Source organism: Octopus sinensis, linkage group LG17 (genome assembly GCF_006345805.1).
Source record: "Octopus sinensis linkage group LG17, ASM634580v1, whole genome shotgun sequence".
NCBI lineage: Eukaryota > Metazoa > Mollusca > Cephalopoda > Octopoda > Octopodidae > Octopus > Octopus sinensis.
Genome location: NC_043013.1, coordinates 50,538,338 through 50,561,402, shown reverse-complemented (window position 1 = coordinate 50,561,402; position 23,065 = coordinate 50,538,338). Strand labels below are relative to the sequence as shown.

Below are 23,065 nucleotides of genomic sequence, written 5' to 3'. Positions count from 1 at the left end.
AGAATATTGCTCAACCTTTGGTATTTGAGTACTATTCTTTCCACCTTGTTTTGCGCTTATGTGCTCACCTGTGTGTGTATATATATATATATATGTATATATATAGTGGAGGCACAATAGCCAAGTGGTTTGAGCAGCAAACTTGTGGTCACAGGATTGCAGTTTCAATTCCCTGACCAGGCATTGTGTTTATTGAGCGAAAGCACCTAAAGCTCCACGAGGCTCCGGCAGGTGGTGGTGGCGAACCCTGCTATACTCTTTCACCACAACTTTCTCTCACTCTTTCTTCCTGTTTCTGTTGTACCCGTATTTCAAAGGGGCCAGCCTTGTCACACCCTCTGTCACGCTGAATCTCCCCGAGAACTACATTAAGGGTACACATGTCTGTGGAGTGCTCAGCCACTTACATGTTAATTTCATCAGCAGTTGATCAGATCAACTGGAACCCTCGTCATCATAACCAACGGAGCGCCACAACCCACACACACACACACATATATATATATATACATATATATATATATATATTTATACACACACAACAGCCTTTTTTTTCAGTTTTTGTCAACCAAATCTATTTACAAGGGTTTGGTTGACCCACGGCTATAGTAGAAGACACTTGCCCAAGGTGCCACGCAGTGGGGCTGAACCCAGAACCATGTCATTGAGAAGCAAACATCTTACCACTCAGTCACGCCTGTACCTCTGTGTGTGTGTGTGTGTTTAAAATCTTAGCTTCATTTACAAGCAAGTTTGGCTTGGTAATATGGCCCACATTTTTGATAATTGTTACCGAGCATTCTCGTCATAGAAAATTTGCCTCAACGAACTATCTGACCCATGCAAGCATGGGAAAGTGGATGTAAAAACGGTGATTGATGATGATGAAGATGGATTTCAAAGACTAGACTCCCTTTTTGAGGTAATAAAGTACCTCGGCCCTAATCACTTTAATCATGTCTCATTAGATCTTTGCAGGGGTCAAAGGAGACCCACATTAGAGTCACGTTCACATATCTGGGGTGATTGGGAAATTAGTTACACAAGCAACCATTTTAATGTAGATCCAGTTTGCTCAGATTATACCCATGTAAGAACCACCTGTACTGGTGCCACATAATAAGTACCTGTGCTGGTGCCACATAAAAAGCGCCTGTGGCATGTCATGTAAAAAGCACCTGTGTTGGTGTCATGTAAAAACCACCAGTGCTGGTACCACATGAAAATCACCTGTGCTGGTGTCACGAAAAAAGCACCTGTGTTGGTGCTACATAAAAAGCACCTGCGTTGGTACCAGTCGAAAAGCATCCATACTGGCGCCACATAAAGAGCACCCACTACATTCTGTAAAGTAGTTGGCATGAGAAAGGGCATCAAGCCATAGAAACCATACCAAAACAAATGATTGGAGCCTGGAGCAGTGAGCCCTCCTCTGGCTTGCCAGCTCCTGTTAAACCGTCTAACCCATGCCAGCATGGAAAACAGACGTTAAATGATGATGATGATGATGATGTAAAATATTTTATTCATTGGACTGATTGACAGACATTTACCAACACACTACAACCATTGGCTCCTGGGTGCAGCAGTAGATGTTCCTCTCTGCCTCTTCTAAACAGGGTAGCCTCATCCACCCTCTACCCAGACGCCTGCACAACAATGCCACCTCTTCGTCTCTTGTTAACATTACTCTGTTTTCCCTCCCAGATTTTTCACACAAAATATTTCTTCAATCAACTCCTTCCCAGAACTGCAACCTTCTGGAACCCACACGCATACACACACACTCAAACACATGCATCCATGTGCACACAGATACACACAGAAATGCACATACAACCATGTGGGTGGGTTTTTTGAGGTGGGGGAGGTTCTTGCAGATGTTCAAACTACACAATAACCCCATCAATCTAATCAGTATGCAGAGGTCTACAGGCCTTACACTGCTTCTTTCACAAACTAATGGAAGAAATAATTGATGTGTATACATGTGTACACAAATGTGTGCATGTGTATGTGTGTGCATATGTACATGTGTGTGTGTGTGGGTGGGTGAGAGAGAGAGAGAGAGAGAGGGTGTTTGCTCACCCTGTGATCGTTAGCAGAGCGGAGTAAAATATTATGCAGTAGGATGGGCCCCAACCCCGAAACATCGTTTTGTCACAGATTCTTATCTTGGTGAAATATAATGCTGTGTAATAAACAGTGACAGAAAATGCCAAAGAGAGACAAAAGAAAAGTTGCAGGGAAGCAGGGGGGGGGAGAGAAATGGTTTGGGGACAGGAAATTTGAAACCCTAAACTTCTGGGTACAGAAACAGGAAAAAAAAACAAAAACAAGAATTTGCAGTTGTATCTGAGAAAGTGAAATATTATTGGTATTAAATGAATGGAAGAAGTTAAACTGATCATGGCCAGGACCTAAATAGAATTGACAGTATAGAATGTTACTTTGCCAGATTGATAGCCATTGGGTGGCTGAGGAGGGGACAAGAATGACTATACAACAACTGGGGGACAACGGAGGGGAGATGAACAACAACTACGATAATTACTGGAGGATAATATAGCGGGGAAGCAATAGCAAAGCAGAAGACACTTGCCCAAGGTGCCACAGAATGGGACTGAACCCAGAACCATGTGGTTGGGAAGCAAACTTCTTACCACACAGCCACACCTACACCTATAAACTTAATTTTATCAACCCCCAAAAAGATGAAAAACAATATCAACTTTGGCAGGATTTGAACTCAGAATGAAAAGAATCAGAAAAACTGCCACTGAGCATTTTGTTCAAAGCTTTGACAATTCTGCCAGCTCAGCCTGAAATAAGGGACCAGGCATTAGTCAATTTCATTGACCCTAATATCTTACTGGTATTTTAATGCATTCAGATTATTCTGTCAAATGTAATGCTTCTTTACTCGTTATTTTCAATTAATCATGCATTATTTCATTGTTACAAGGTTTTGATGTGGTTGTATATTTCTAGAATGACATTGTAGGTTAGGTGTGAGAGGCTGGATCTGGCCAGTTTGAACCTAAGACTGGTAGACTGTTTAGGCCCGGTTATGGCCAGTCTAACTGCTAAAGGGTGATTCAAACGTCAAAAAGTGAAAAGCAAAATTTGGCTTTAACCAGATTTGAACCCTGAATGGAAAGGTCTGTAACTATATACCAAAACAGCAGAAGAAAAACAAAAAGGAAACTGTTGAAATGATTATATTTCAAATATTTCCTTGTTGTTACTTCTTTATATGTGAGACAACAAAACAACAGATTACAAGCGACAGAATCACTGAGATCAGATTCTCGGGTTTTGTGTACATTGAAATTAGCTCTCAGTCCTCCAAGATTTCTTCTACTCAGAGATCTCTATGAAGTCTTGTAATTCCAGAAAGTGGTTGTTTGTCATCGTTAGTGGTGCTGTTGTTATCAACTTTATATATTTATTTGTTTTGGAGGAGGAGTTCTTTTAAACATTCATAAATGACTTGGGCTAAGATAGCCAAAGAATATACAATGCACAGAATGAGGTATGTATGTGTGTATATGTATATAAACATATATATATATATATATATATATATATATATATGTAGGTCCCGGGTTGAGTCGGGGTTAACCACAGTAAATAAGGTACTCAATTTACTTATCTACAGTATATATATATATATATATATATATATATATATGTAGGTCCCGGGTTGAGTCGGGGTTAACCACAGTAAATAAGGTACTCAATTTACTTATCTACAGTATATATATATATATAATATATATATAGGTTATGAGACGTAATGGGGTCAGTGAGACCCAAAGGTGTTAGGTAATGCTGAATAGGTGCTATGAATAGACCATAGTTAAGTTCCAGGTTCGGTAATTATGCGAATAAGGGGTCCAGCTTAGGTCATATATCAGCATGTGTATATTAAAAATTTGTTTTCCGTAATGAGATAAAAAAACCAAGGGTGTGTAGATTTTAGAACATTTATAAATAGAAGATCTTCTATTTATAAATGTTCTAAAATCTACACAGCCTTGGATTTTTATCCAAGTGTGTGTGTGTGTAGATGTGTGAAGGTGGGTAGCCTAATGGTTAGGTGCGCTGGGCATCGTGGTTTGTTCTTGAGGAAAACACTGAATGGGTAACTTTGCGATGGATTACCCTTTCGATCAGGGGTGAATGTTGGCCTGCCTAACTTAGCCAGCTGGGTGGCATCATTCAGAAGCTAAAACGCTGCAAATCACATTGTGACCAGCAGTGGATAAGAATATCCGGTAGTCTGGCCCTTAGCATGATAGTGTGAAATACATACGTGGGGACACACGAAATCATTATTCAACATCACTTTTCTGTTTGTAAGCTTCAGATGTAATTTGTTGTGATGCTTTTTCTACAGCAGGGTGCCTTCCCTATCACCAACCTTCATTTGTTTCCAACTATGTCAAAACAAATGGACACACACACACACTCACACAAATATACACACAGTATGTGCATGTATGTATATATATTTCTTTACTACCCACAAGGGGCTAAACACAGAGGGGACAGACAAAGGGATTAAGTCGATTACATCGACCCCAGTGTGTAACTGGTATTTAATTTATCGACCCCGAAAGGATGAAAGGCAAAGTCGACCATGGCGGAATTTGAACTTGGAACGCAACGACTGACGAAATACGGCTACGAATTTCGCCCGGCGTGCTAACGTTTCTACCAGCTCGCCACCTAATGTATGTATGTGAATGTATGTATATATGCATACATGTATATATATCATTGTTCAGTCTTATTTCAAGATTTCTTGCTAACAGAGAAAGAGCTGGTTTCTAACCTAGATTCAAGGCTCCTTCATTGGAACTTCAATATCAACAACAGGGTATTTTTGCTTGAATGTATGTACTTATGTATATATGTATATGTGCAGATTTGTATGTTTTGCTTTATGTATGTATTTCTTATGCATGTAGTTTCATACCTATACATGCTCATAGATATTTAAACGCTAAACTTCCAGAAAGTTTTACAGATTTTTACAGTTCCAGTGATGGATTGGATCTGTGGTCTTCAAATGTATGTATGTATGTATGTATGTATGCCTGTATGTATGTATGTATGCATGTATGTATGTATGCATGTGTGTGTATGCATATATGTATTATGTAGGGCTTCTTTTAGTTTCCATCTGCTAAATCCACTCATGAAGCTTTAGATGACCTGGGGGTTAAAATAGAAGAGACCAGGCCAAGGTGCTGCACAGTGGGACTGAACCAAAGACTACATGGTTGGGAAGCAAACTTCTTAACCACACACCCATAGCTGCCCCTATAAAATATACCCACGCAAACACACGTGTGCATTTGTACGCATGAGTGTGTGTGTGCGTGTGTGCATACACATTTATATATTTTTATATATACACATACACACACATTCGTGCATAAACATAGGCATATATTGATATTAACAATGAAAATAAAAATTCAAAGTGATGGAGGTGTTGTTTCTTATTTATTCAGGAAAAGATGTGAGAAAAAAATCTTCAAATTTTTCCAAAGTAAATGAGATGAAATATTGCTTAAAACCTTTTAAGTTGTCTTTTGTGTGGTTGTCTAACGCAGGAGAGTCGCTCTTTGTCTCTGCTGTGAGTGTGTATGCGAACATATGAGGGTGTGTGTGTGTATGTGTGTGTGTGAATATATATATGTGTGTGTGAATATATATATATATAGATATATATATATGTGCATATATATATGTGCATGTATATGCATACGTGTATATATATATGTTATATAAATATGCACATGTATATGCATATATATATATATATCTGCATATTTATATATATATACATGTATATATAACTGTACATATATGTGTGCACAGACATGCATGTGTATATGTGTGTGTGTGTGTTTGGGTATATATATGTCAACATCATCATCATTGTTAAACGATGATGTGTGTATATTTATGTAAATATACATTTGAATACTTATGTATGTTTGCATATATATGTACATATACATTTATACATACATACATATACACATGTGTATACATATATACATAGATGCTTAAGTATATATATATATGTATATGCAAGTGCATATATTTACATATATATACATATATATACACATATACTCACACACACAAACACACACACACATATACATTTATGTATATGAAATCTGTCAAAAAGCAGAAGTGTTCAAAGTATTTCATGTCTGTGAGACATGAAGACATAATATCCGATGCTATAGAACACAACTCAGAGGAAGGATTGTGCGAATGGAAATATCAAAAGACTTCGTCTCAAACAAAGAATGTATCCAGACTTTTTAACGACTCGAAATAAAGCTATTGGTTTTTCTCTCAACAAAAACAAACTCAATATTGTTCTGCAACACAAAGAACAAAAAAAAAAACCAATACCTAAATCATGTCGTGGGTGTCACAGATAACAGCAGATATGAATGTCTCGTGGAATGTAGTTCTACAGAACATACATCGGCAACTTCCGTTCTCTTGTTCTTCCTGTCCCACTCTCTCCTGGACGTTCTTCTTGTATTCAACGAAGGACTATATCCGAAGCATTCTAACTTTTACTCTGAAGAACTTTTATTCTTTCCTTCGGCATTGGTCTAATAATATTAACTGGGTACGTTACTGGGGTATTTCTGGGTGTTTTATCATATTTTGATATTTGTATTTGCTATACATAGCAAATTATAGATAATTAAGGTGGTGCTCCAGCATGGCCACAGTCAAATGACTGAAACAAGTAAAACAATAAAATAATAGCAGCACTCCGTCAGTAATGATGACGATGGTCCCAGCTGATACAATCAATGGAACAGCTTGCTCGTGAAATTAACGTGCAAGTGGCTGAGCACTCCACAGACACGTGTACCCTTAATGTAATTCTCGGGGAGATTCAGTGTGACACAGAGTGTGACAAGGCTGGCCCCTTATGAATTACAGGTGCTACTCATTTTTGCCAGCTGCTTGGACTGGAGCAAAGTGATATAAAGAGTCTCGCTGAAGGATACAATGCGTCACTGGGAATTAAACTCACAATCGTGAGCTGAATGCCTTAATCACTGAGCCATATATATATATATATATATATATTATATATATATATATATATATATAGCCAGCGCTATATATATATATATATATATAAGTTCAATCACAGTCAGGGTCTTGAAAAATAATATTAACAGAAAAATAACACTAGCAACACATGTTAGGAATCAGAACAGTGTTCCCCATTAGTCAAATAAAGAGTTGGGTTCGAAATTCCAACAGAACACCTGATGAAGGCTGGAGAGAACACCAGCTGAAATGTTGTGATGACAATAAACAAGGTGAGGACACATATCTGTCCAATGTAAAAAACGTAAATAATTCCTCATCCCCAAAATATAGAATAGTAAAATTTCTCAAAACCAATTCTACCAGCTCACCACCATTCTTTTTGTTCTAATAACTGTTTCAGAGTAAGGTACAAGACCAGACATTTTGAGGGGAGGGAGGAATGAGCAGTACTACCATCAACCCCCAGTATTTGACTGTTATTCTATCATATTGATCCAGAAGAGATAAAAGGCAAAATTGTCCATAGCGGGATTTGATCTCAGAACATAAAGGGCCAGAACAAATATTGATTTCAAATTTTGGCACAAGGCCAGCAGTTTCATGGGAGTGGCTAAGTTAATCATATCTACTACAGAGTTCAACTGGTACTTATTTTATCGACCATGAATGGACAAAAGGCAAAGTCGACCGTAGCAGAGTTTGAACTCAGAACATAAAGATTGACACGAGCCAGAACAAATATTGCAAAGCATTTTTCCGGTGCGCCAATGACTCTGCCAATCAAATGCCTTTTCTTATATGAAGAACCACATCATTTCGGGTTCCATCTCAATTCGTGGCACCTTGAGCAAGTTTCTTTCTTCTGTATCTTGAGGCTGGCCAATGTTATGTAAGTGAAACTGGTACGGAAGTGCATGGTATACATACATTCATATCTACACACACACATACATATAGGAGGTGGTATCAAAACGTACCTCAATTACTTCTGTAGCGCACCAACAGTTGCGTGCACAGTGAGAGTGAGCAGTGACCTTCGTGAGGCAGTATGCCAAGTGACATCCCTGCGTTTACTTCACAGGTTAAGAAATTTTTGATTTCCTGATCCTGTGTATGCTGTAGTCTGTGATTCTTGTCATGGACAGGAACAAAGAACCAACGTGAAAATTTGGGTTAAACTTGGGAAGTCTGCTGCAGAGACATTGAGCATCCTTTGGCAAGCTTACGGTGATGAGGCAATGGGTCGTATGCAATGTTTCAAATGGAACAGGCACTTCAAAAGTGAAAGAACATCCCTGGAAGATGATGAGCAGTCTGGAAGAGCTGCCACATGTGTCACCCCAAGAAATGTGGTATTGTGCATCAAGAATTTGTCCCCCAGGCTCAAAGCATCGACCAAGAGTTCTGTGTGACATTTTGATGCATTTGAAGGAGGACACTTGGTGAAAGTGATTGGATCCGTGGAGTGTGAAGAATTAGATTTTTCACCGGACTCCTCTCACTTGTGAGTTTCTTGCCAAAAGCATGGTATCACTTCCACACCCACCCTGTTTGCCAAATTTAGCACCTGTGGACTTCCATCTCTTCTCCAAGATAAAAATGTAGCTCAAAGGTCACCATTTTAACACGGCTGTTGAGATCGAGAGTGAATTGCAGAAGGTCCTCATCTCACTTACAGAAAACAACTTTCAGGCCAGATTCCATAAGTTTCCAAAATGGCAGGAACACCAGGACTGGTGCATTGCTGTGCAAGGTGACTATTTCAAAGGAGATGACATTAAAAGCTTAGATAAATAAGTTATTTTTTATGAAACATAACTAATCCAGGAACCTTTTGATATCACCTCATATATTTGCACCATCAGCGGTATTGTGTGTGACTACACTGTACGTCTCATTGGTTGTATGGACTACAGTGTGAGGGCCTAATTAAACAGTGTTTTAGTATTAATATTAAAATTATTGAAAGTTAGTATACCATGGTGAATGGAAAATTCTGATATTTCAGACACATCATCATTATCCTCATTTAAAATCAGGCAGGGTTTGGCAGATCTTCAGGATCAGATGGGCCCAAGGACTGCATCATGCTCCATTGTCAACTCCAACATGGTTTCCATGATTGGATGCCCTTCTTAATGCCAACCATTGTGTAGTGTGTAGTGGGTGCTTCTTTTTTGTGACACCAGCACCAGTATGGTTGCCATACTATGAGCCCCAAAGGAGAGCCTCAAGGGAGATGGTTTTATGCTAACAGATGAAGGGTAAATGAGGAGTAAATGTATGAGAGAAGGGGCCCCGGATTACAACAGATTTCTTATTTCTTTATTGCCCACAAGGGGCTAAACATAGAGGGGACAAACAAGGACAGACAAAGGGATTAAGTAGATTACATCGACCTCAGTGCATAACTGGTACTTAATTTATCGACCCCCGAAAGGATGAAGACAAAGTCGACCTCAGCAGAATTTGAACTCAGAATGTAAAGACAGACAAAATACCTATCTCTTTACAACCCACAAGGGGCTAAACACAGAGAGGACAAACAAGGACAGACAAACGGATTAAGTCAATTATATCGACCCCAGTGCGTAACTGGTGCTTATTTAATGGACCCCGAAAGGATGAAAGGCAAAGTCAACCTCGGTGGAATTTGAACTCAGAACGTAATGGTAGACGAAATACCACTAAGCATTTCGCCCGGCGTGCTAACGATTCTGCCATCTCGCCAGATTACAACAGATTTCTTACTGCAGAGGAGTTACATGGCTACTCACATTAGAAAAGAGAGGGATGTTAAGGTATCTGTGTGGACCCTCAAGGTTTCAGGTAAGTAGAAGGGAATAGGTAGGAGGGGTGTAGATGAACTGTGAGTGTGGGTGTGTAGAGGTTGCAAAAGTGTATGGGGAAGAGAAAAGGTGAGACCTTCCATAAAAGAAGGGAGAACTAAGAGGAAAGAGACAAGAAGTAGGGGGTAGTGTTTAACTGTGCAAGGGTGAGAAGGGGATATCCATGAGAAAGAGAAAGGAGAGGAGTAAAGAAGGAAGGAGTGGTGGTAAGGAGGCAGGGATGGCTTTCGAAAGACAGGGGCCAATGGAATGCTATAAATAGAGAAGCTTGCAGTTACAACTAGTACCCAAGGAGATGAAAAGTTAAGAACTAGGTTACAGAAATAGGTCAAGTGGGCAAATGGATATGCAGATATTGAAATCCATGTGACCACAAATGATGGGGAGCTTTTTATCAGGTCTGTGAGATAACATAAGTACAGGAAAGGATAAACAATCATCGAGGGGTGAAGAAGGAGGAGGATGGGGAGGAAGAGGAGGAGGAAGAAGAAGAAGAAGGAGGGTAGAAAAAGAAGAGCAACAGGAGGAGCAGGAAGAGCAAAAGGAGGAGTAGGAAGAGCAAAAGGGGGAGCAGGAAGAGCAAAAGGAGGAGTAGGAAGAGCAAAAGGGGGAGCAGGAAGAGCAAAAGGGGGAGCAGGAAGAGCAAAAGGGGGAGCAGGAAGAGCAAAAGGGGGAGCAGGAAGAGCAAAAGGAGGAGTAGGAAGAGCAAAAGTGGAAGTTTGAAGAGCAAAAGGAGGAGTAGGAAGAGCAGGAAGAGCAAAAGGAGGAGTAGGAAGAGCAAGAGGTTTGTTTAAGCCTGAGGAAGAAGGTGCTCCAAGTGAAGAGGAGTAATATGATGTACTTTTTATGTTTCTTAGAATATACAGATCCATGGTTAGCAGAAACACTGAACACCAAGAGGTGGTCGACAGTGTGGTGGTGGGCCTGGTTGGAATGGTGAACCACGGGAAAGGCCAGACATGCACTGAAGAGTGTTGTTATTGATCTCTTGATCTGGGTGATCAAGTGATCACCTAAATGATAGACAATTTTACCAAGGTAGACGTTTCCAAAGAAATGCAATGAAGTATATGATGATGGTAAACGTGCAGCTGAAGTTTGATAGAACTGGTGTTATTAATGTGAGTGGTACCCATGGCAACTGTGGTACCCATCACAAAGTGTGGTACCCATAGCAACTGCTCTTGGAAGTGCCTGTTTGGGTAGGGATTAGGCACCAAAGAGCTTCATCATCATAGTTTTGATGTCTGCTGTTCTATGCCCACATGGGTTGGACGGAATTTGGTGCAGCATATTTTCTACAGTTGGATGCCCTTCCTGTCAACAACCTTCACCTGTTTCTAAGTAAAGTAATATTTCTTTTTGGCCAGACATGTTTTCATGGAAGACTGGACATGAAGGACACCACTTATATAACAGTGACACTCATTTACAACAGTCACACAATGTCAAGGCACAGAAGACACACACACAAACATGCACACATACATACATACACACATGTTGAACTATTAATACCTACAAATTTTTTTTTCTCTCCATTTTTTTCATCTCAATCCTTTCTGTTGAAGAGCATAGGCTTGAAACATCAAAGACTTTTCCATTCTCCCTAAGTGTTAAACTAATACACCTACTCGCCGTTCCTTCACTTTCTGTAAATTTGAACTACAAACATACACACATACATACTTACATACATATACATACATGTATCCCAAAAAGGGAAAAGAATTGAGAACAAGGATAAGCTGAACAAAGTAAAAGGGGCCAGTGATTCTGGATGTGGGTGGGTTTCTCGGGATGTGTGCAAAGACACTTGCTGTCCACAATGAAAGACTATCCTGCTTGAGGCACAGCGAGGGAGAGAGATGCAGACATTTAGGGCCAGATTGGTGTCTTTGGTTTGTGTAGGTGAGGCAAATATGAAAGGTGATAGCAGTTTGTCAAGGGTTTAGTGGGACAGTCACAGACGGAGAGACGTGTAGGGTGTATAGAAGGAGAAGAAGAAGAAGGAGGAGGAGGCAACAGAGGCTGGGGAGAGAGTTAAAAGGCATAAATTAAGGTGCAGGTGAGGTGGAGTACTTCTGGCACTGACTGGTAAGCCCATTCAGCAGTTTACTCTCATAGAAAGGGTCAGGGTTAGGGTAGGTTTGGTAGCAAAACTACCACAGCACTACCATTTTTTTGTCTCTTTCCTTTTCCTCTTGTTTTCTATTCTTGAAGGAAGAAAATATATATATATATATATATTTATGAAGTCTAGACAGATATCTTCAGCTAGCAGGCCTTGCTACTCTAGACTGATGATGGGCAAGACCCAGAAACATGCATGTCTTCAGGTTGCTAGTCCTAGCTGTTGGGGGTGTTTGTCTCCCCTTCGTAAATATATAAGGATACAGGAAATGTGTCAAGGCCGACAGGAAGCATTGATGCTTCCTAGGGCTAAATAGCAGTGGTGTAATTCCCTTTATGGGACTGTCACGTTAAGTTGACAATATACAACCACTCTATCGCCCCACCACCATACATATCTCTATTAGATATTTAGAAATTTAATATTTCTGATTCACCTAGTTTTCTTTTTGCTAAAGGAAGACTAGTGTCCAAAATAGCAGAATTTTTACCAACTTAAAGAATTTTCTCTTTATACTACGGTTCCAAGAGTAGAAAAGTTTGCTTCATGATTATATTGTCTCAAGTTCTACCTCACCGAGTGATACAATGAGCAAGGAAAGTGAAATTGCTATGGACAAGCTTTGAATGGAGTACTTTCGATTCAAAAGCAGTTTTCAGATCTGGAGTTATTCCAGATAAGGAAATATTGGTTTGCAAATTGGCAAAGACATAGTTTCATTTTTACTTTCATTTTGATGAACCTAGTTTGGTCTCTAATTCCCTAAACTACTTTATAAGCCCTAAAATTCACTCCAGAATTGCCCACAGGCATATGATGTAGTGGTTAAGAGCATGGGCTACTAACCCCAAGATCCCAAGTTTGATTCCAAACAGAGACTTGAATAATAATAACAATAATAACATTGAAAAAATATCTTAGGAATGAGAACCCAGGTTCGAAATTTCCCAAGACACCTGATGAAGGCTGGAGGATATATCAGCCAGAACTTTGTGTTAATAACAAACAAGTTGAGGACAAATACCCGTCAAGTGTAACTAATGTACTTTATATCTCATAAAAAAGTAAAGATTCCCTTTGGTCATGAATGGCCATGGGATTTCATGTAGAAGGTAACCCTCTGAGGCACAAGTCCGGGGAAGGTTGTTTATGGAAGACCAGCAGCCGTCCATGCATACCAGCCTCCCGTCTCCATGCCACTGATGCTGTCCAAAGGAAAGGTAAAGGCTGACACAGCTTGGCACCAGTGATGTCGCAACTCATTCCTACAGCTGAATGGACTGGAGCAACATGAAATAAAAGTGTCTTGCTGAAGAACACAACACACAGCCCGGTCCAGGAATTGAACTCGCTGCCACATGATTGTAAGCCCAACGCTCTAACCATTGAGCCATGTATCTTCGCTTTATACCTCATATTTCATGATTTATTATAGTTCCGTACAATGTGGTGTCTTACAGTAAGGTGTGAAGGCATGTGGCTTAGAGGTTAGGGCATTTGGCTCACAATCGTAATATTGTGAGTTCGATTCTCAATGGTGCACTGTCCTTGAGCAAGACTCTTTATTTCTCATTCATCCATTCTACTCAGCTAGCAAAAATGTGTTGTACCTGTAATTCAATGGGGCCAGCCTTGTCCCATTTTGTGTGATACCATGTGTCTGTGGAGTACTCAGCCACTTGCACATTAATTTGTGAAGGTGTGTGGCTTAATGGTTAGGGTATTCTGCTCATGACTGTAAAGTCGTGAGTTCCAATTCCCAGTGGTGCATTGTGTCTTTTAGACAATTTATTTCACATTGTTCCAGTCCACTCAGATGGCAAAAACAAATAGTACCTGCTATTCAAAGGGGCCAGCCTTGTCACAGTCTGTGTCATGCTAAATCTCCCTGGGAACTACATTAAGGGTAGACATATCTATGGAGTGCTCAACCACTTGCATGTATAATCCACAAGCAGGTTGTTCTGTTGATCAGATCATCTGGAACCCTCGTTGCCAGTATAGTATGGTAAAAAGTAAGTGCTGTATAGTATATAGTGCAGTGTAGAGTGGCGAGCTGGCAGAAACGTTAGCACGCCGGGCGAAATGCTTAGCGGTATTTCGTCTGCCGCTACGTTCTGAGTTCAAATTCCGCCGAGGTCGCCTTTGCCTTTCATCCTTTCGGGGGCGATTAAATAAGTACCAGTTACGCACTGGGGTCGATGTAATCGACTTAGTCCCTTTGTCTGTCATTGTTTGTCCCCTCTGTGTTTAGCCCCTTGTGGGTAACAAAGAAATAGGTATTTCGTCTGCCGCTATGTTCTGAGTTCAAATTCCGCCGAGGTCGCCTTTGCCTTTCATCCTTTCGGGGGCGATTAAATAAGTACCAGTTATGCACTGGGGTCGATGTAATCGAATTAATCCGTTTGTCTGTCCTTGTTTGTCCTCTCTATGTTTAGCCCCTTGTGGGCAATAAAGAATTGAATATGCGCAACATGTGATGTACAGGGTGATCTGAAAGTGTTGTTACCCCTTTACCAAAGAGTCATGAGAACAACAGAAGAACAAGTAAAGCATTAATCCAAAGCATGAACTGGATTTACTTTAATCCCTTTCATTGATGCTGTCACACATTGAGGAGATCTCTATGAACACCATCATTTTCGTGGCACAAAATGATGTGGTGACATGTCCTCTCTGATATTTTTTGAAGCTGTGCTTTGGTGATTGATGCAAAGGCTCACCGAACGGCGTCCTTCAACTGATGATGGGTAGCCTGGTACCTTTCATGTGAAACTCTCTCCTTGATAATAGCTCACAGGGCTTTAACGCAAGACATGAGGTCAGGACTTCTGGGAGACCTATCGATAGGTGCTGGAAGTTGTTGCGATTCTCGCTCTGTCCATCTATCCCAAAAAACTTCCTTTAGGTATTCTTGGACAGTGATAGCATAGTGAGGGTAGGGCACCATCTTGTTGGAACTAACAATCATTTAGGTCAACATTCAGCCTCTGGACCTGTGGAATAAACCACTCCCTCAACAGGGCCATGTAAGATTGCTGGTTAATAGTGCTCGAAGAAATTGGGTCCTATCAGGTCCTTACTCGATATGGTGGCCCAAATCATTACATGTGGTGGGGTTGTGCTAAAACAAAAAATAATAATAATAATGACAATAATAAACAATATGTAGGGGGTAACAAGACCTTCGGACCATCCTGTATTGTAATGTACCACAGTATATTGCATTATGACATAGTACAGTGTAGAATAGTAAATTACATAGTATTGGGACATAGTATAGTACAATGAGTACTATAACGTATAGTCCTGTGTAATGCAATGTAGCAGAGCACAGCATAGTATAGTATAGTGTAATATAGTGTGGAACTGAATAATATAGTATAGTGCAGTGTTATGTAGTATAGTCTGGTGCATTATAGTGAACTGTAATGTATTATGGAGCAATGTGATGCAGTATAGTGCAGCGTGGCGTAGTACAGTGCCGCATGGCGCAGTATTGTGCCGCAAAGAGCAATGTGTAGTATGTGATATTGTGTTAATGCAAAGATGCGTGTAGGTTTTTATACATACGCACACATTTACATAAACACAGCATACACACATATATATATATATATATATATATATATATATATACGTGAGCGTGTGGTTGTATCGTATCGTATAATATTGTGTAATATATATATATAATACAGTATGGTATATAGTACGAGGTGTGTAGAACATGCCCAACGTAAGATGATCAAAACGAAACCCCTGTCTATATTCCGTGGTCGACAACCGCAGAGATTACAAGTCAAATAGACACAGCTACATCATATTATATCATTAAGGTGTCTCGTTGAGTAGAAAATAGTGTAAACGAGCAACCAAAAGCGAAAACAAGTCCTGATCCTCCCTTTTGGGAAATGATAAACAAAGGCTCGGCCTGAACACGGCGTCCGAATGGGACAGTTGTTTTACTAGGAAGAACGGAATTGGGTGGAATAAAGTGAGGAAAGATAGAGTAGAGAATGTCCACTCACTTGGCATAGTAGACTTTTCCTTCGAAGGTGACCCTTTCCTCCCATCCTGGGGGCAGTTCGTCCTCGCTGTCCGTATCAACGATGTTGTCGAGGGTAGCCGCCATTTCTCTCGAAAAATGTAAATAACGGGGAGGTAACTCTAAATTCACCGCTAACTCGATCAGCTGTTTGGGTTGGCGTGCGAGGGAGGGCTGTTATTATATGATATAGACATATGTAAATACACACACACACACACACACATTATATATATATATATATATATATATATATATATATATATATATATATATATATGTATGTATGTATGTATATATATATATATATATATATATGGAGAGAGAGAGGGAGAGAAAGCGTAAGAAATAGAGAAAGCGTAAGAGACAGAGAGTGACAGATAAGCAAATAGACAAATAGATGTGTATATACGTATACAGATGTACACACATCTTTGCATAAATATATGTATATATATATACACCCACAAATACCTACATAAGTCGTATAATCGTGGGGGTGGGGGTTGTGTGTACATAAAAGAATAAAATGCATATTGGCCTCAATGGCGGACAGCCCTGGTCCTATGGTGTAATGGTTAGCACTCTGGACTTTGAATCCAGCGATCCGAGTTCGAATCTCGGTAGGACCTTTTAGCTGATGGTACAAATTTAAATTTTTTCAAAGAGTAAAAAAGGTTTTTATGTTATTTAGATAGAAAAAAAGACGTTTCATTTTTTAAAACAGCATTGTGTGACTTTTTTTCTTAGTAATATCTTTATTGATAATTCGATTTATCGTAAATCGAAACAACTTTTTTTTTTTTTTGTAAATTTGGCTTTTTACCCTGCTTTTATAAGAATATCTGGAGAACGTTCTAGCAACAGTTACAGGTAAAGCTGTGTAGTTACGCAGTTCGTTTCACAACCACTTGGTTTCGGGTTCGATTTCATTGCGTGGAAATCTAAACTAGTGTCATCTACTATGGCTTCAGATCGACTAATTCCTTGTGAATGGATTTAGTATATGGAAACTGTACGAAAGCCCATTATGTATGCGTAGGTCCCTGTATTTATATTTGTTTGTTATGTCCCAAAACATAGTGGTTGGATACCGATAAAAGAATCACATATCGTAAAAAAAAATAATTACAGGCAGTGGTTGATATGACATCTAAACTCTTAAAGGCGGTGCCCCAGCATGGCCGCAACCTAGTAACTAAAACCGTCGGTCACGAGATAAGTAGGACTGCAATGTTTTGTTCACTGGAACAGAGACATAGCAGCAAAATAACAAAACTGTGATACACGATGAGAAGATGTCAGCGTGGCCGCCTGGTTAGGGCGCTGAGTACGTGATCGTAAGGTCGCTGTTTCGATTTCGAGACGAGGCGATGCATTATTGGCAAAAGACTATGGCATTGGATTCACAATCGTGAGATTGCGATTTCGATTCCTAAACAGAGCGACGAATTATAGGCTTTGGCAGGAGACCAATGCATTAGACACACGATCGTAAGGTCGCGATTTCGATTTCTAGAAGAAGCAGCAGATTCTTGCCTTGAGTAAAAGATTAGGGCATTGAACTGACAATCGTAAGGTCACGGTTTCGATTTCTAGATCGGGCTTCAGCAAACGACTTCGTTTTACATTGCTCCAGTCAGCTCAGTTGAAAATGAATAGCAGTAATTGCTACGGGTTAACTCTGTGACGGTCTAGTGTCGCATTCAGACTGAGATGCAGTATTATACTTTCATTCGCTTATAAGTCATGAAACCCTGGTTAAGCTCCGGGTTAAGGAGCCCTTGGGTTCGTGACTGGCCTAAGACTAAGAATATATTATACATCTCTCTCTATATAAACGGCAGTTTGTCTGTCTGTGTGTCTGTCAGGTTGTACCCTCACCCTGACCACGGCTTTCAACCGATTCTGATGAAACTTAACACACACATAGCCCAATGTCATAATTCAAAACTAACGCAGAGAAAATTTTGAAAAGTTCCCCCAGTTCTGAAAAAAATCGATAAATTCGACATGGGGTCGAGAATCAGAAACACAAACCACAGACTGTCTAGGGGACGCAACTCGACCTTTTTAACTCTCAAAAAAAATTTACCATAATTTTTTTTTCCATTTTTTTGCTATTTTTTGGCTATAACTCTCTAAAAATGCTTTATAGTTATTTCCCTTACAAACCCGAGCAACGCCGGGCGATACTGCTAGTCTATTATAAAAATAGAAGTGACATGGTGAGAATATTTAAAAGTTTAAAGGCGGCGAGCTGGCAGAAACGTGAGCACGTCGGGCGAATTGCTTAGCAGTATTTCGTCTGCTTTTACGTTCTGAGTTCAAATTCCGCTGAAGTCGACTTTGCCGTTCATCCTTTCGAGGTCGATAAATTAAGTACCAGTTAATACTGGAGTCGATCTAATCGACTGCCCTCCTCCCCCAAAATTTCGGGCCCTGTGTCTGGAGTAGAAAAGAATAGTTACGTAAGTGTTTTCGACTAAATCATTTAGAATATTCAGTCACATTTCTCTATATTTTGATGTAAATCCATTCGTGTCTTATAAATTACAACAACAACAATGATAATATTACTACTACAACTACAATTACTACTACTATTACTACTACTATTACAAATAATAATAATAATAATAATAATAATAATAATAATTACTACAATTATTACTATTACTACTAGTAGTAGTAGCAGTAATAATAATAACAATAATAAGGGATGATTTACATTCATGTATTTGATGCCCTGATGCAGTACCAGGCAGTGGTTCTCACGGCTTCTGATCTTAACTGATTGGAAGTGTTATCATGTATATTGTTTTGTCTTGGTATAAAAGATGGACTACAGCAAATATTCCGCTCAATACCACAGATTTGCTTCTCAGTTGTTTGACCTTAACCAGTTAAGCATGTCCCTTGGTGGCTGACGATATGTGCATCTCTGATCATGAGCAGACGTAGTGGGGGAGCATCATAGCCATGTGTTGAGAGGGATTCTTTGGGGTTTGGATAATTCACATTTGGAAACATAGGTGTTTCGTTCAACATCCTTAAACAATCCTTGTTCAGGGCTTCATATATTTTACCCCAGAGTCACTTTGATGGCATGCACTGCTCTCTCACTTAATAATAATAATAATAAATGCCCCGATGCAGTACCAGGCAGTGGTTCTCGTGGCTTATTGTCTTAACTGATTGGAAGTGTTATCAATGTACATTGTTTTGTCTTGGTATAAAACAAGTTTTCAAAGTGGGCGCTACCGACCCCCGGTGGGCGTTGAGAGGATCCAAGTGGAATGGTCTACTCGACCTGAATAAAATTCTAATTGGGCCCCACCGGCAAGGTCATGCGCTGATAATCTTGATATGAGATGACCGTGTTGCGCTCTTGTGCTTGGTGTACCCTTATCAGACGGGTAGTCATGATGGGTATACTGGGCTTCGTATATTTTACCCAATGTCACTTTGATTGCCTGCACTGCTCTCTCACTCAATAATAATAATAAAAGGCCTGAAATTTAGGGAGGGGAAACTAGTTGTAACGAAAATGTGATGATCTTCTCCGGACCTTTTGGGGGTGCGAGAAGCAATCACTATCCGTTGCTTTTAAATCCAGATTCTATCAGTCAGAAACAACAAGACGCAGACGTAAATAATATATATCTACTTTATTCTCTTATGACAGTAACAAATAAGTAGTATATCTGGGTATCCCTTTGGTATAGACGTGTCAGAGCTGAACTTATCGCTGTAGAATTTACAGTGTTCAAATGCTAACGACACTGGTCAAAGATGGCGTCCGGAAAGAGGAAGATGATGTTGTCTGCAACAATTTGGTTAAAGCCTTCGGCCGACTGCTATCAAAAATGGACAGCGAGAAAATATACGTCCGTTGCCCTCGGTCGCTTTGTCTCAAGTCACTGACTGCTGCTGGACGCTAGTGGTCAACGTCCTACGATCCCCTTGCCTCGGCTAACTGCCACGTAGGCAAAAAGGTCCTTCTTCCGGTGCTTCGCGCATGCGCGAGAGGGCCCTTTCTCTCTGCCTTGGTGAAGGCACAAACACCGCACGCGCGAAACAAAAATGGACGGTGCGCGCGCGCGCCGCTGTATAGCGTCACTACAGAGCTCCACCCCAGTGCGAAGCACGACACAAAATTCCTTGTAGTGACTATAAAACTCAAGGTGGATACCAGATAACCAAATAGCACACAATATAATAAAAATGGCAAAATTTACATCATACACAAGAAATTTACCAAAAGGAAAAAATAGTAAAAATACTCAAAATGAGCAAAAATCAAAAGTGCATTCGTGAAGGTGGATACGTCACAAAGTATAGAGCCTTCCGCTAAAGGGAAGCAAACTCACAGTTAATGAACCTAGGCGAAGTTAAAATCCAACTTCTCTAAAGGTGGTTGATCCTGCGAAATAGCAGTTAAATCAATTGCTGCAGGAGAGGAAATGGAATCGACAGATAGATCGCTAGTAACACAAAAGGCAAAAGTGCAAGCATGCTGGTGTGATGCGCGACACAGATAATTTTCTCTGTTAATTACGTAACCAACAGGGGTCTAACAGGGAAAAAATTACGCCTATACATAGGCGCAGCGCATGTGAACATCCGACGTTCTTTGAGTCGGGAAAAGAACTAAGCTAACGCAAACGTGTTGCAAAAACAAGGCAGTACACGTGCGTAGCAAAGGTGCATGAATGCAATAGGGCTTGCCAGACCGAAAAACAGCAATGAATATGCCTCGTTCGTGCAGGAACAAAAGTGTGACATGCTGGCGCGTTATAATGGACAAACAACCCTCTCTATGTATACGTGACCCCTAGGGTCTACAGAAATGAGGTGTGTCCACAAAGGCAAATTTAGCATGGAAAAACAAACGAGAAAAGCATGTGTGACGTATGTATGTGAGAGATAGCATTTATGTGTGTGTACGTGTGTACGACAAAAATACAACAAGGTGAATGCGAGCAAAAATAAAAATACAGCGCATAGAAAAAATGTCTCTCAGGGCTATTTCAGACAATGGAGTTAATTTACCAGCCTGATGCACAATAGCAGTTCGTTCTGTAACAGAATGTTGAGATCACAAATGCAGATGCCGATTGGACACATATCGTGTAACGGTTGTGGCTTCAATGCTGTGACAGGTTAACTGGAACAGAAGAATCTCGCAGATAGTGCTGGGCTGTTAATTCCTTGGTGTGCCATGCACAAACAGCAAGTGGGCTAAACTTCCGCGAGTTGCTATTTACATCTTGTTGTGTCGACGGTGTTGAAGGCGACTGGTGGTGGAGGCGACTGTGGTGTGGACTTGAGACAACATTGTTCTTAGTGTTGATGGCGACGAAGATAACGACGACGTGAAGTTCTAAGACGACGATGGTGATGACGGTAGAGAAAAGGCATCGATGATATGATGGCGTCCGTCATTATGTCTGTAAAATAAGAAAGGCTCCTTCTATAACTGTTTGTGGTGGCCGGAAAACAAATCGTCGAAAGATGAATGCGTAGAGTTTATCGTGTTCGGACTTGGCAGAAAAAGTGGATTTCTTTGTTGTTAAGTGATCTCTGGTTTGAGACCAGAATCACGTCGGGGGTCACCAGTGTAACGAAAAATGAATATCTCCTCTTGCACTTTTGGGGTGCAAGTTGGTGCAATCACTATCCGTTGCTTTTAAATCCAGATTCTACCAGTCAGAAACAACAAGACGCAGACGTAAATAATATATATCTACTTTATTCTCTTATGACAGTAACAAATAAGTGGTATATCTGGGTATCCCTTTGGTATAGATGTGTCAGAGCTGAACTTATCGCTGTAGAATTTACAGTGTTCAAATGCTAACGACACTGGTCAAAGATGGCGTCCGGAAAGAGGAAGATGATGTTGTCTGCAACAATTTGGTTAAAGCCTTCGGCCGACTGCTATCAAAAATGGACAGCGAGAAAATATACGTCCGTTGCCCTCGGTCGCTTTGTCTCAAGTCACTGACTGCTGTTGGACGCTAGCGGTCAACGTCCTACGATCCCCTTGCCTCGGCTAACTGCCACGTAGGCAAAAAGGTCCTTCTTCCGGTGCTTCGCGCATGCGCGAGAGGGCCCTTTCTCTCTGCCTTGGTGAAGGCACAAACACCGCACGCGCGAAACAAAAATGGACGGTGCGCGCGCGCGCCGCTGTATAGCGTCACTACATAGTCAATTACATCGACCTTAGTGATCACTAGTACTTAATTTATCGACCCTAAACGGCAAAGTCGATCTCGGTGGAATTTGAACTTAGAAAGTAGAGACGGTTGAAATACCTCTAAGCATTTCGTCCAGCGCGCTAACAATTCTGGCAGCTCGCTGCCTTACTCAATAATAGTAATAATAATAATAATAAATTGGTACGACCACAAATCTGAAGGCATTGTTGAAAATAGAAATGCAAAGATCCTATGGGATTTCATGATTCAGTGCGACCAGGAGATAGAGAATAGGAAGCCGGACATAGACTTAATTGAGAAAGAAAACAAATTATGCTGGATCATAGATATAGAATGCCCAGCTGATAACAAGATATGCGATAAGGAAGAAAGAAAAGTCGAGAGATATGACAAGTTAGCTTGGGAAGTTAAGCAGTTGTGGTCGATGAAAAAGGTAGCAGTAGTGCCAATAATTGTCGGAGCCTTGGGAACAGTGAGCAAAGATTTCAAGAAGTACGATGAACAAATAGGGGCTGCAATAAGGGTGGAGCACTTGCAGAAAACTGCACTGTTTTGAACCGCTCGAATACTCCGGAAGATGCTCGAAAAATAAGAGGTGTTACCTTAGTTCACTGGTGGTGAACAGCTGACACTGTAATACATCTCCAGCATTAGAAGCTGTGCATAGGCAATAATAATAATAATAATAATAATAATG

The 23,065-nt window shown here is 40.4% G+C and overlaps 1 protein-coding gene and 1 non-coding gene across 3 annotated transcripts in view; one reads left to right on the top strand and one right to left on the bottom strand.

The window, feature by feature from the left end:
• LOC115220910 (WW domain-containing oxidoreductase) overlaps nt 1-16,246 on the bottom strand; it is a 447,478-nt gene extending 431,232 nt beyond the window's left edge. For both annotated transcript variants that reach the window (XM_029791111.2, XM_036510577.1), the window contains exon 1: nt 16,128-16,246. In XM_029791111.2, the coding sequence (XP_029646971.1) occupies nt 16,128-16,231 (104 nt within the window). In that variant the 5' untranslated portion in view covers nt 16,232-16,246. The remainder of the gene's footprint in view (nt 1-16,127) is intronic.
• Nucleotides 16,247-16,704: 458 nt separating this feature from the next.
• Nucleotides 16,705-16,776, top strand: Trnaq-uug. Its single transcript has one exon. It is a non-coding gene; the product is annotated as a tRNA-Gln (tRNA).
• The last annotated feature ends 6,289 nt before the right edge of the window (nt 16,777-23,065 follow it).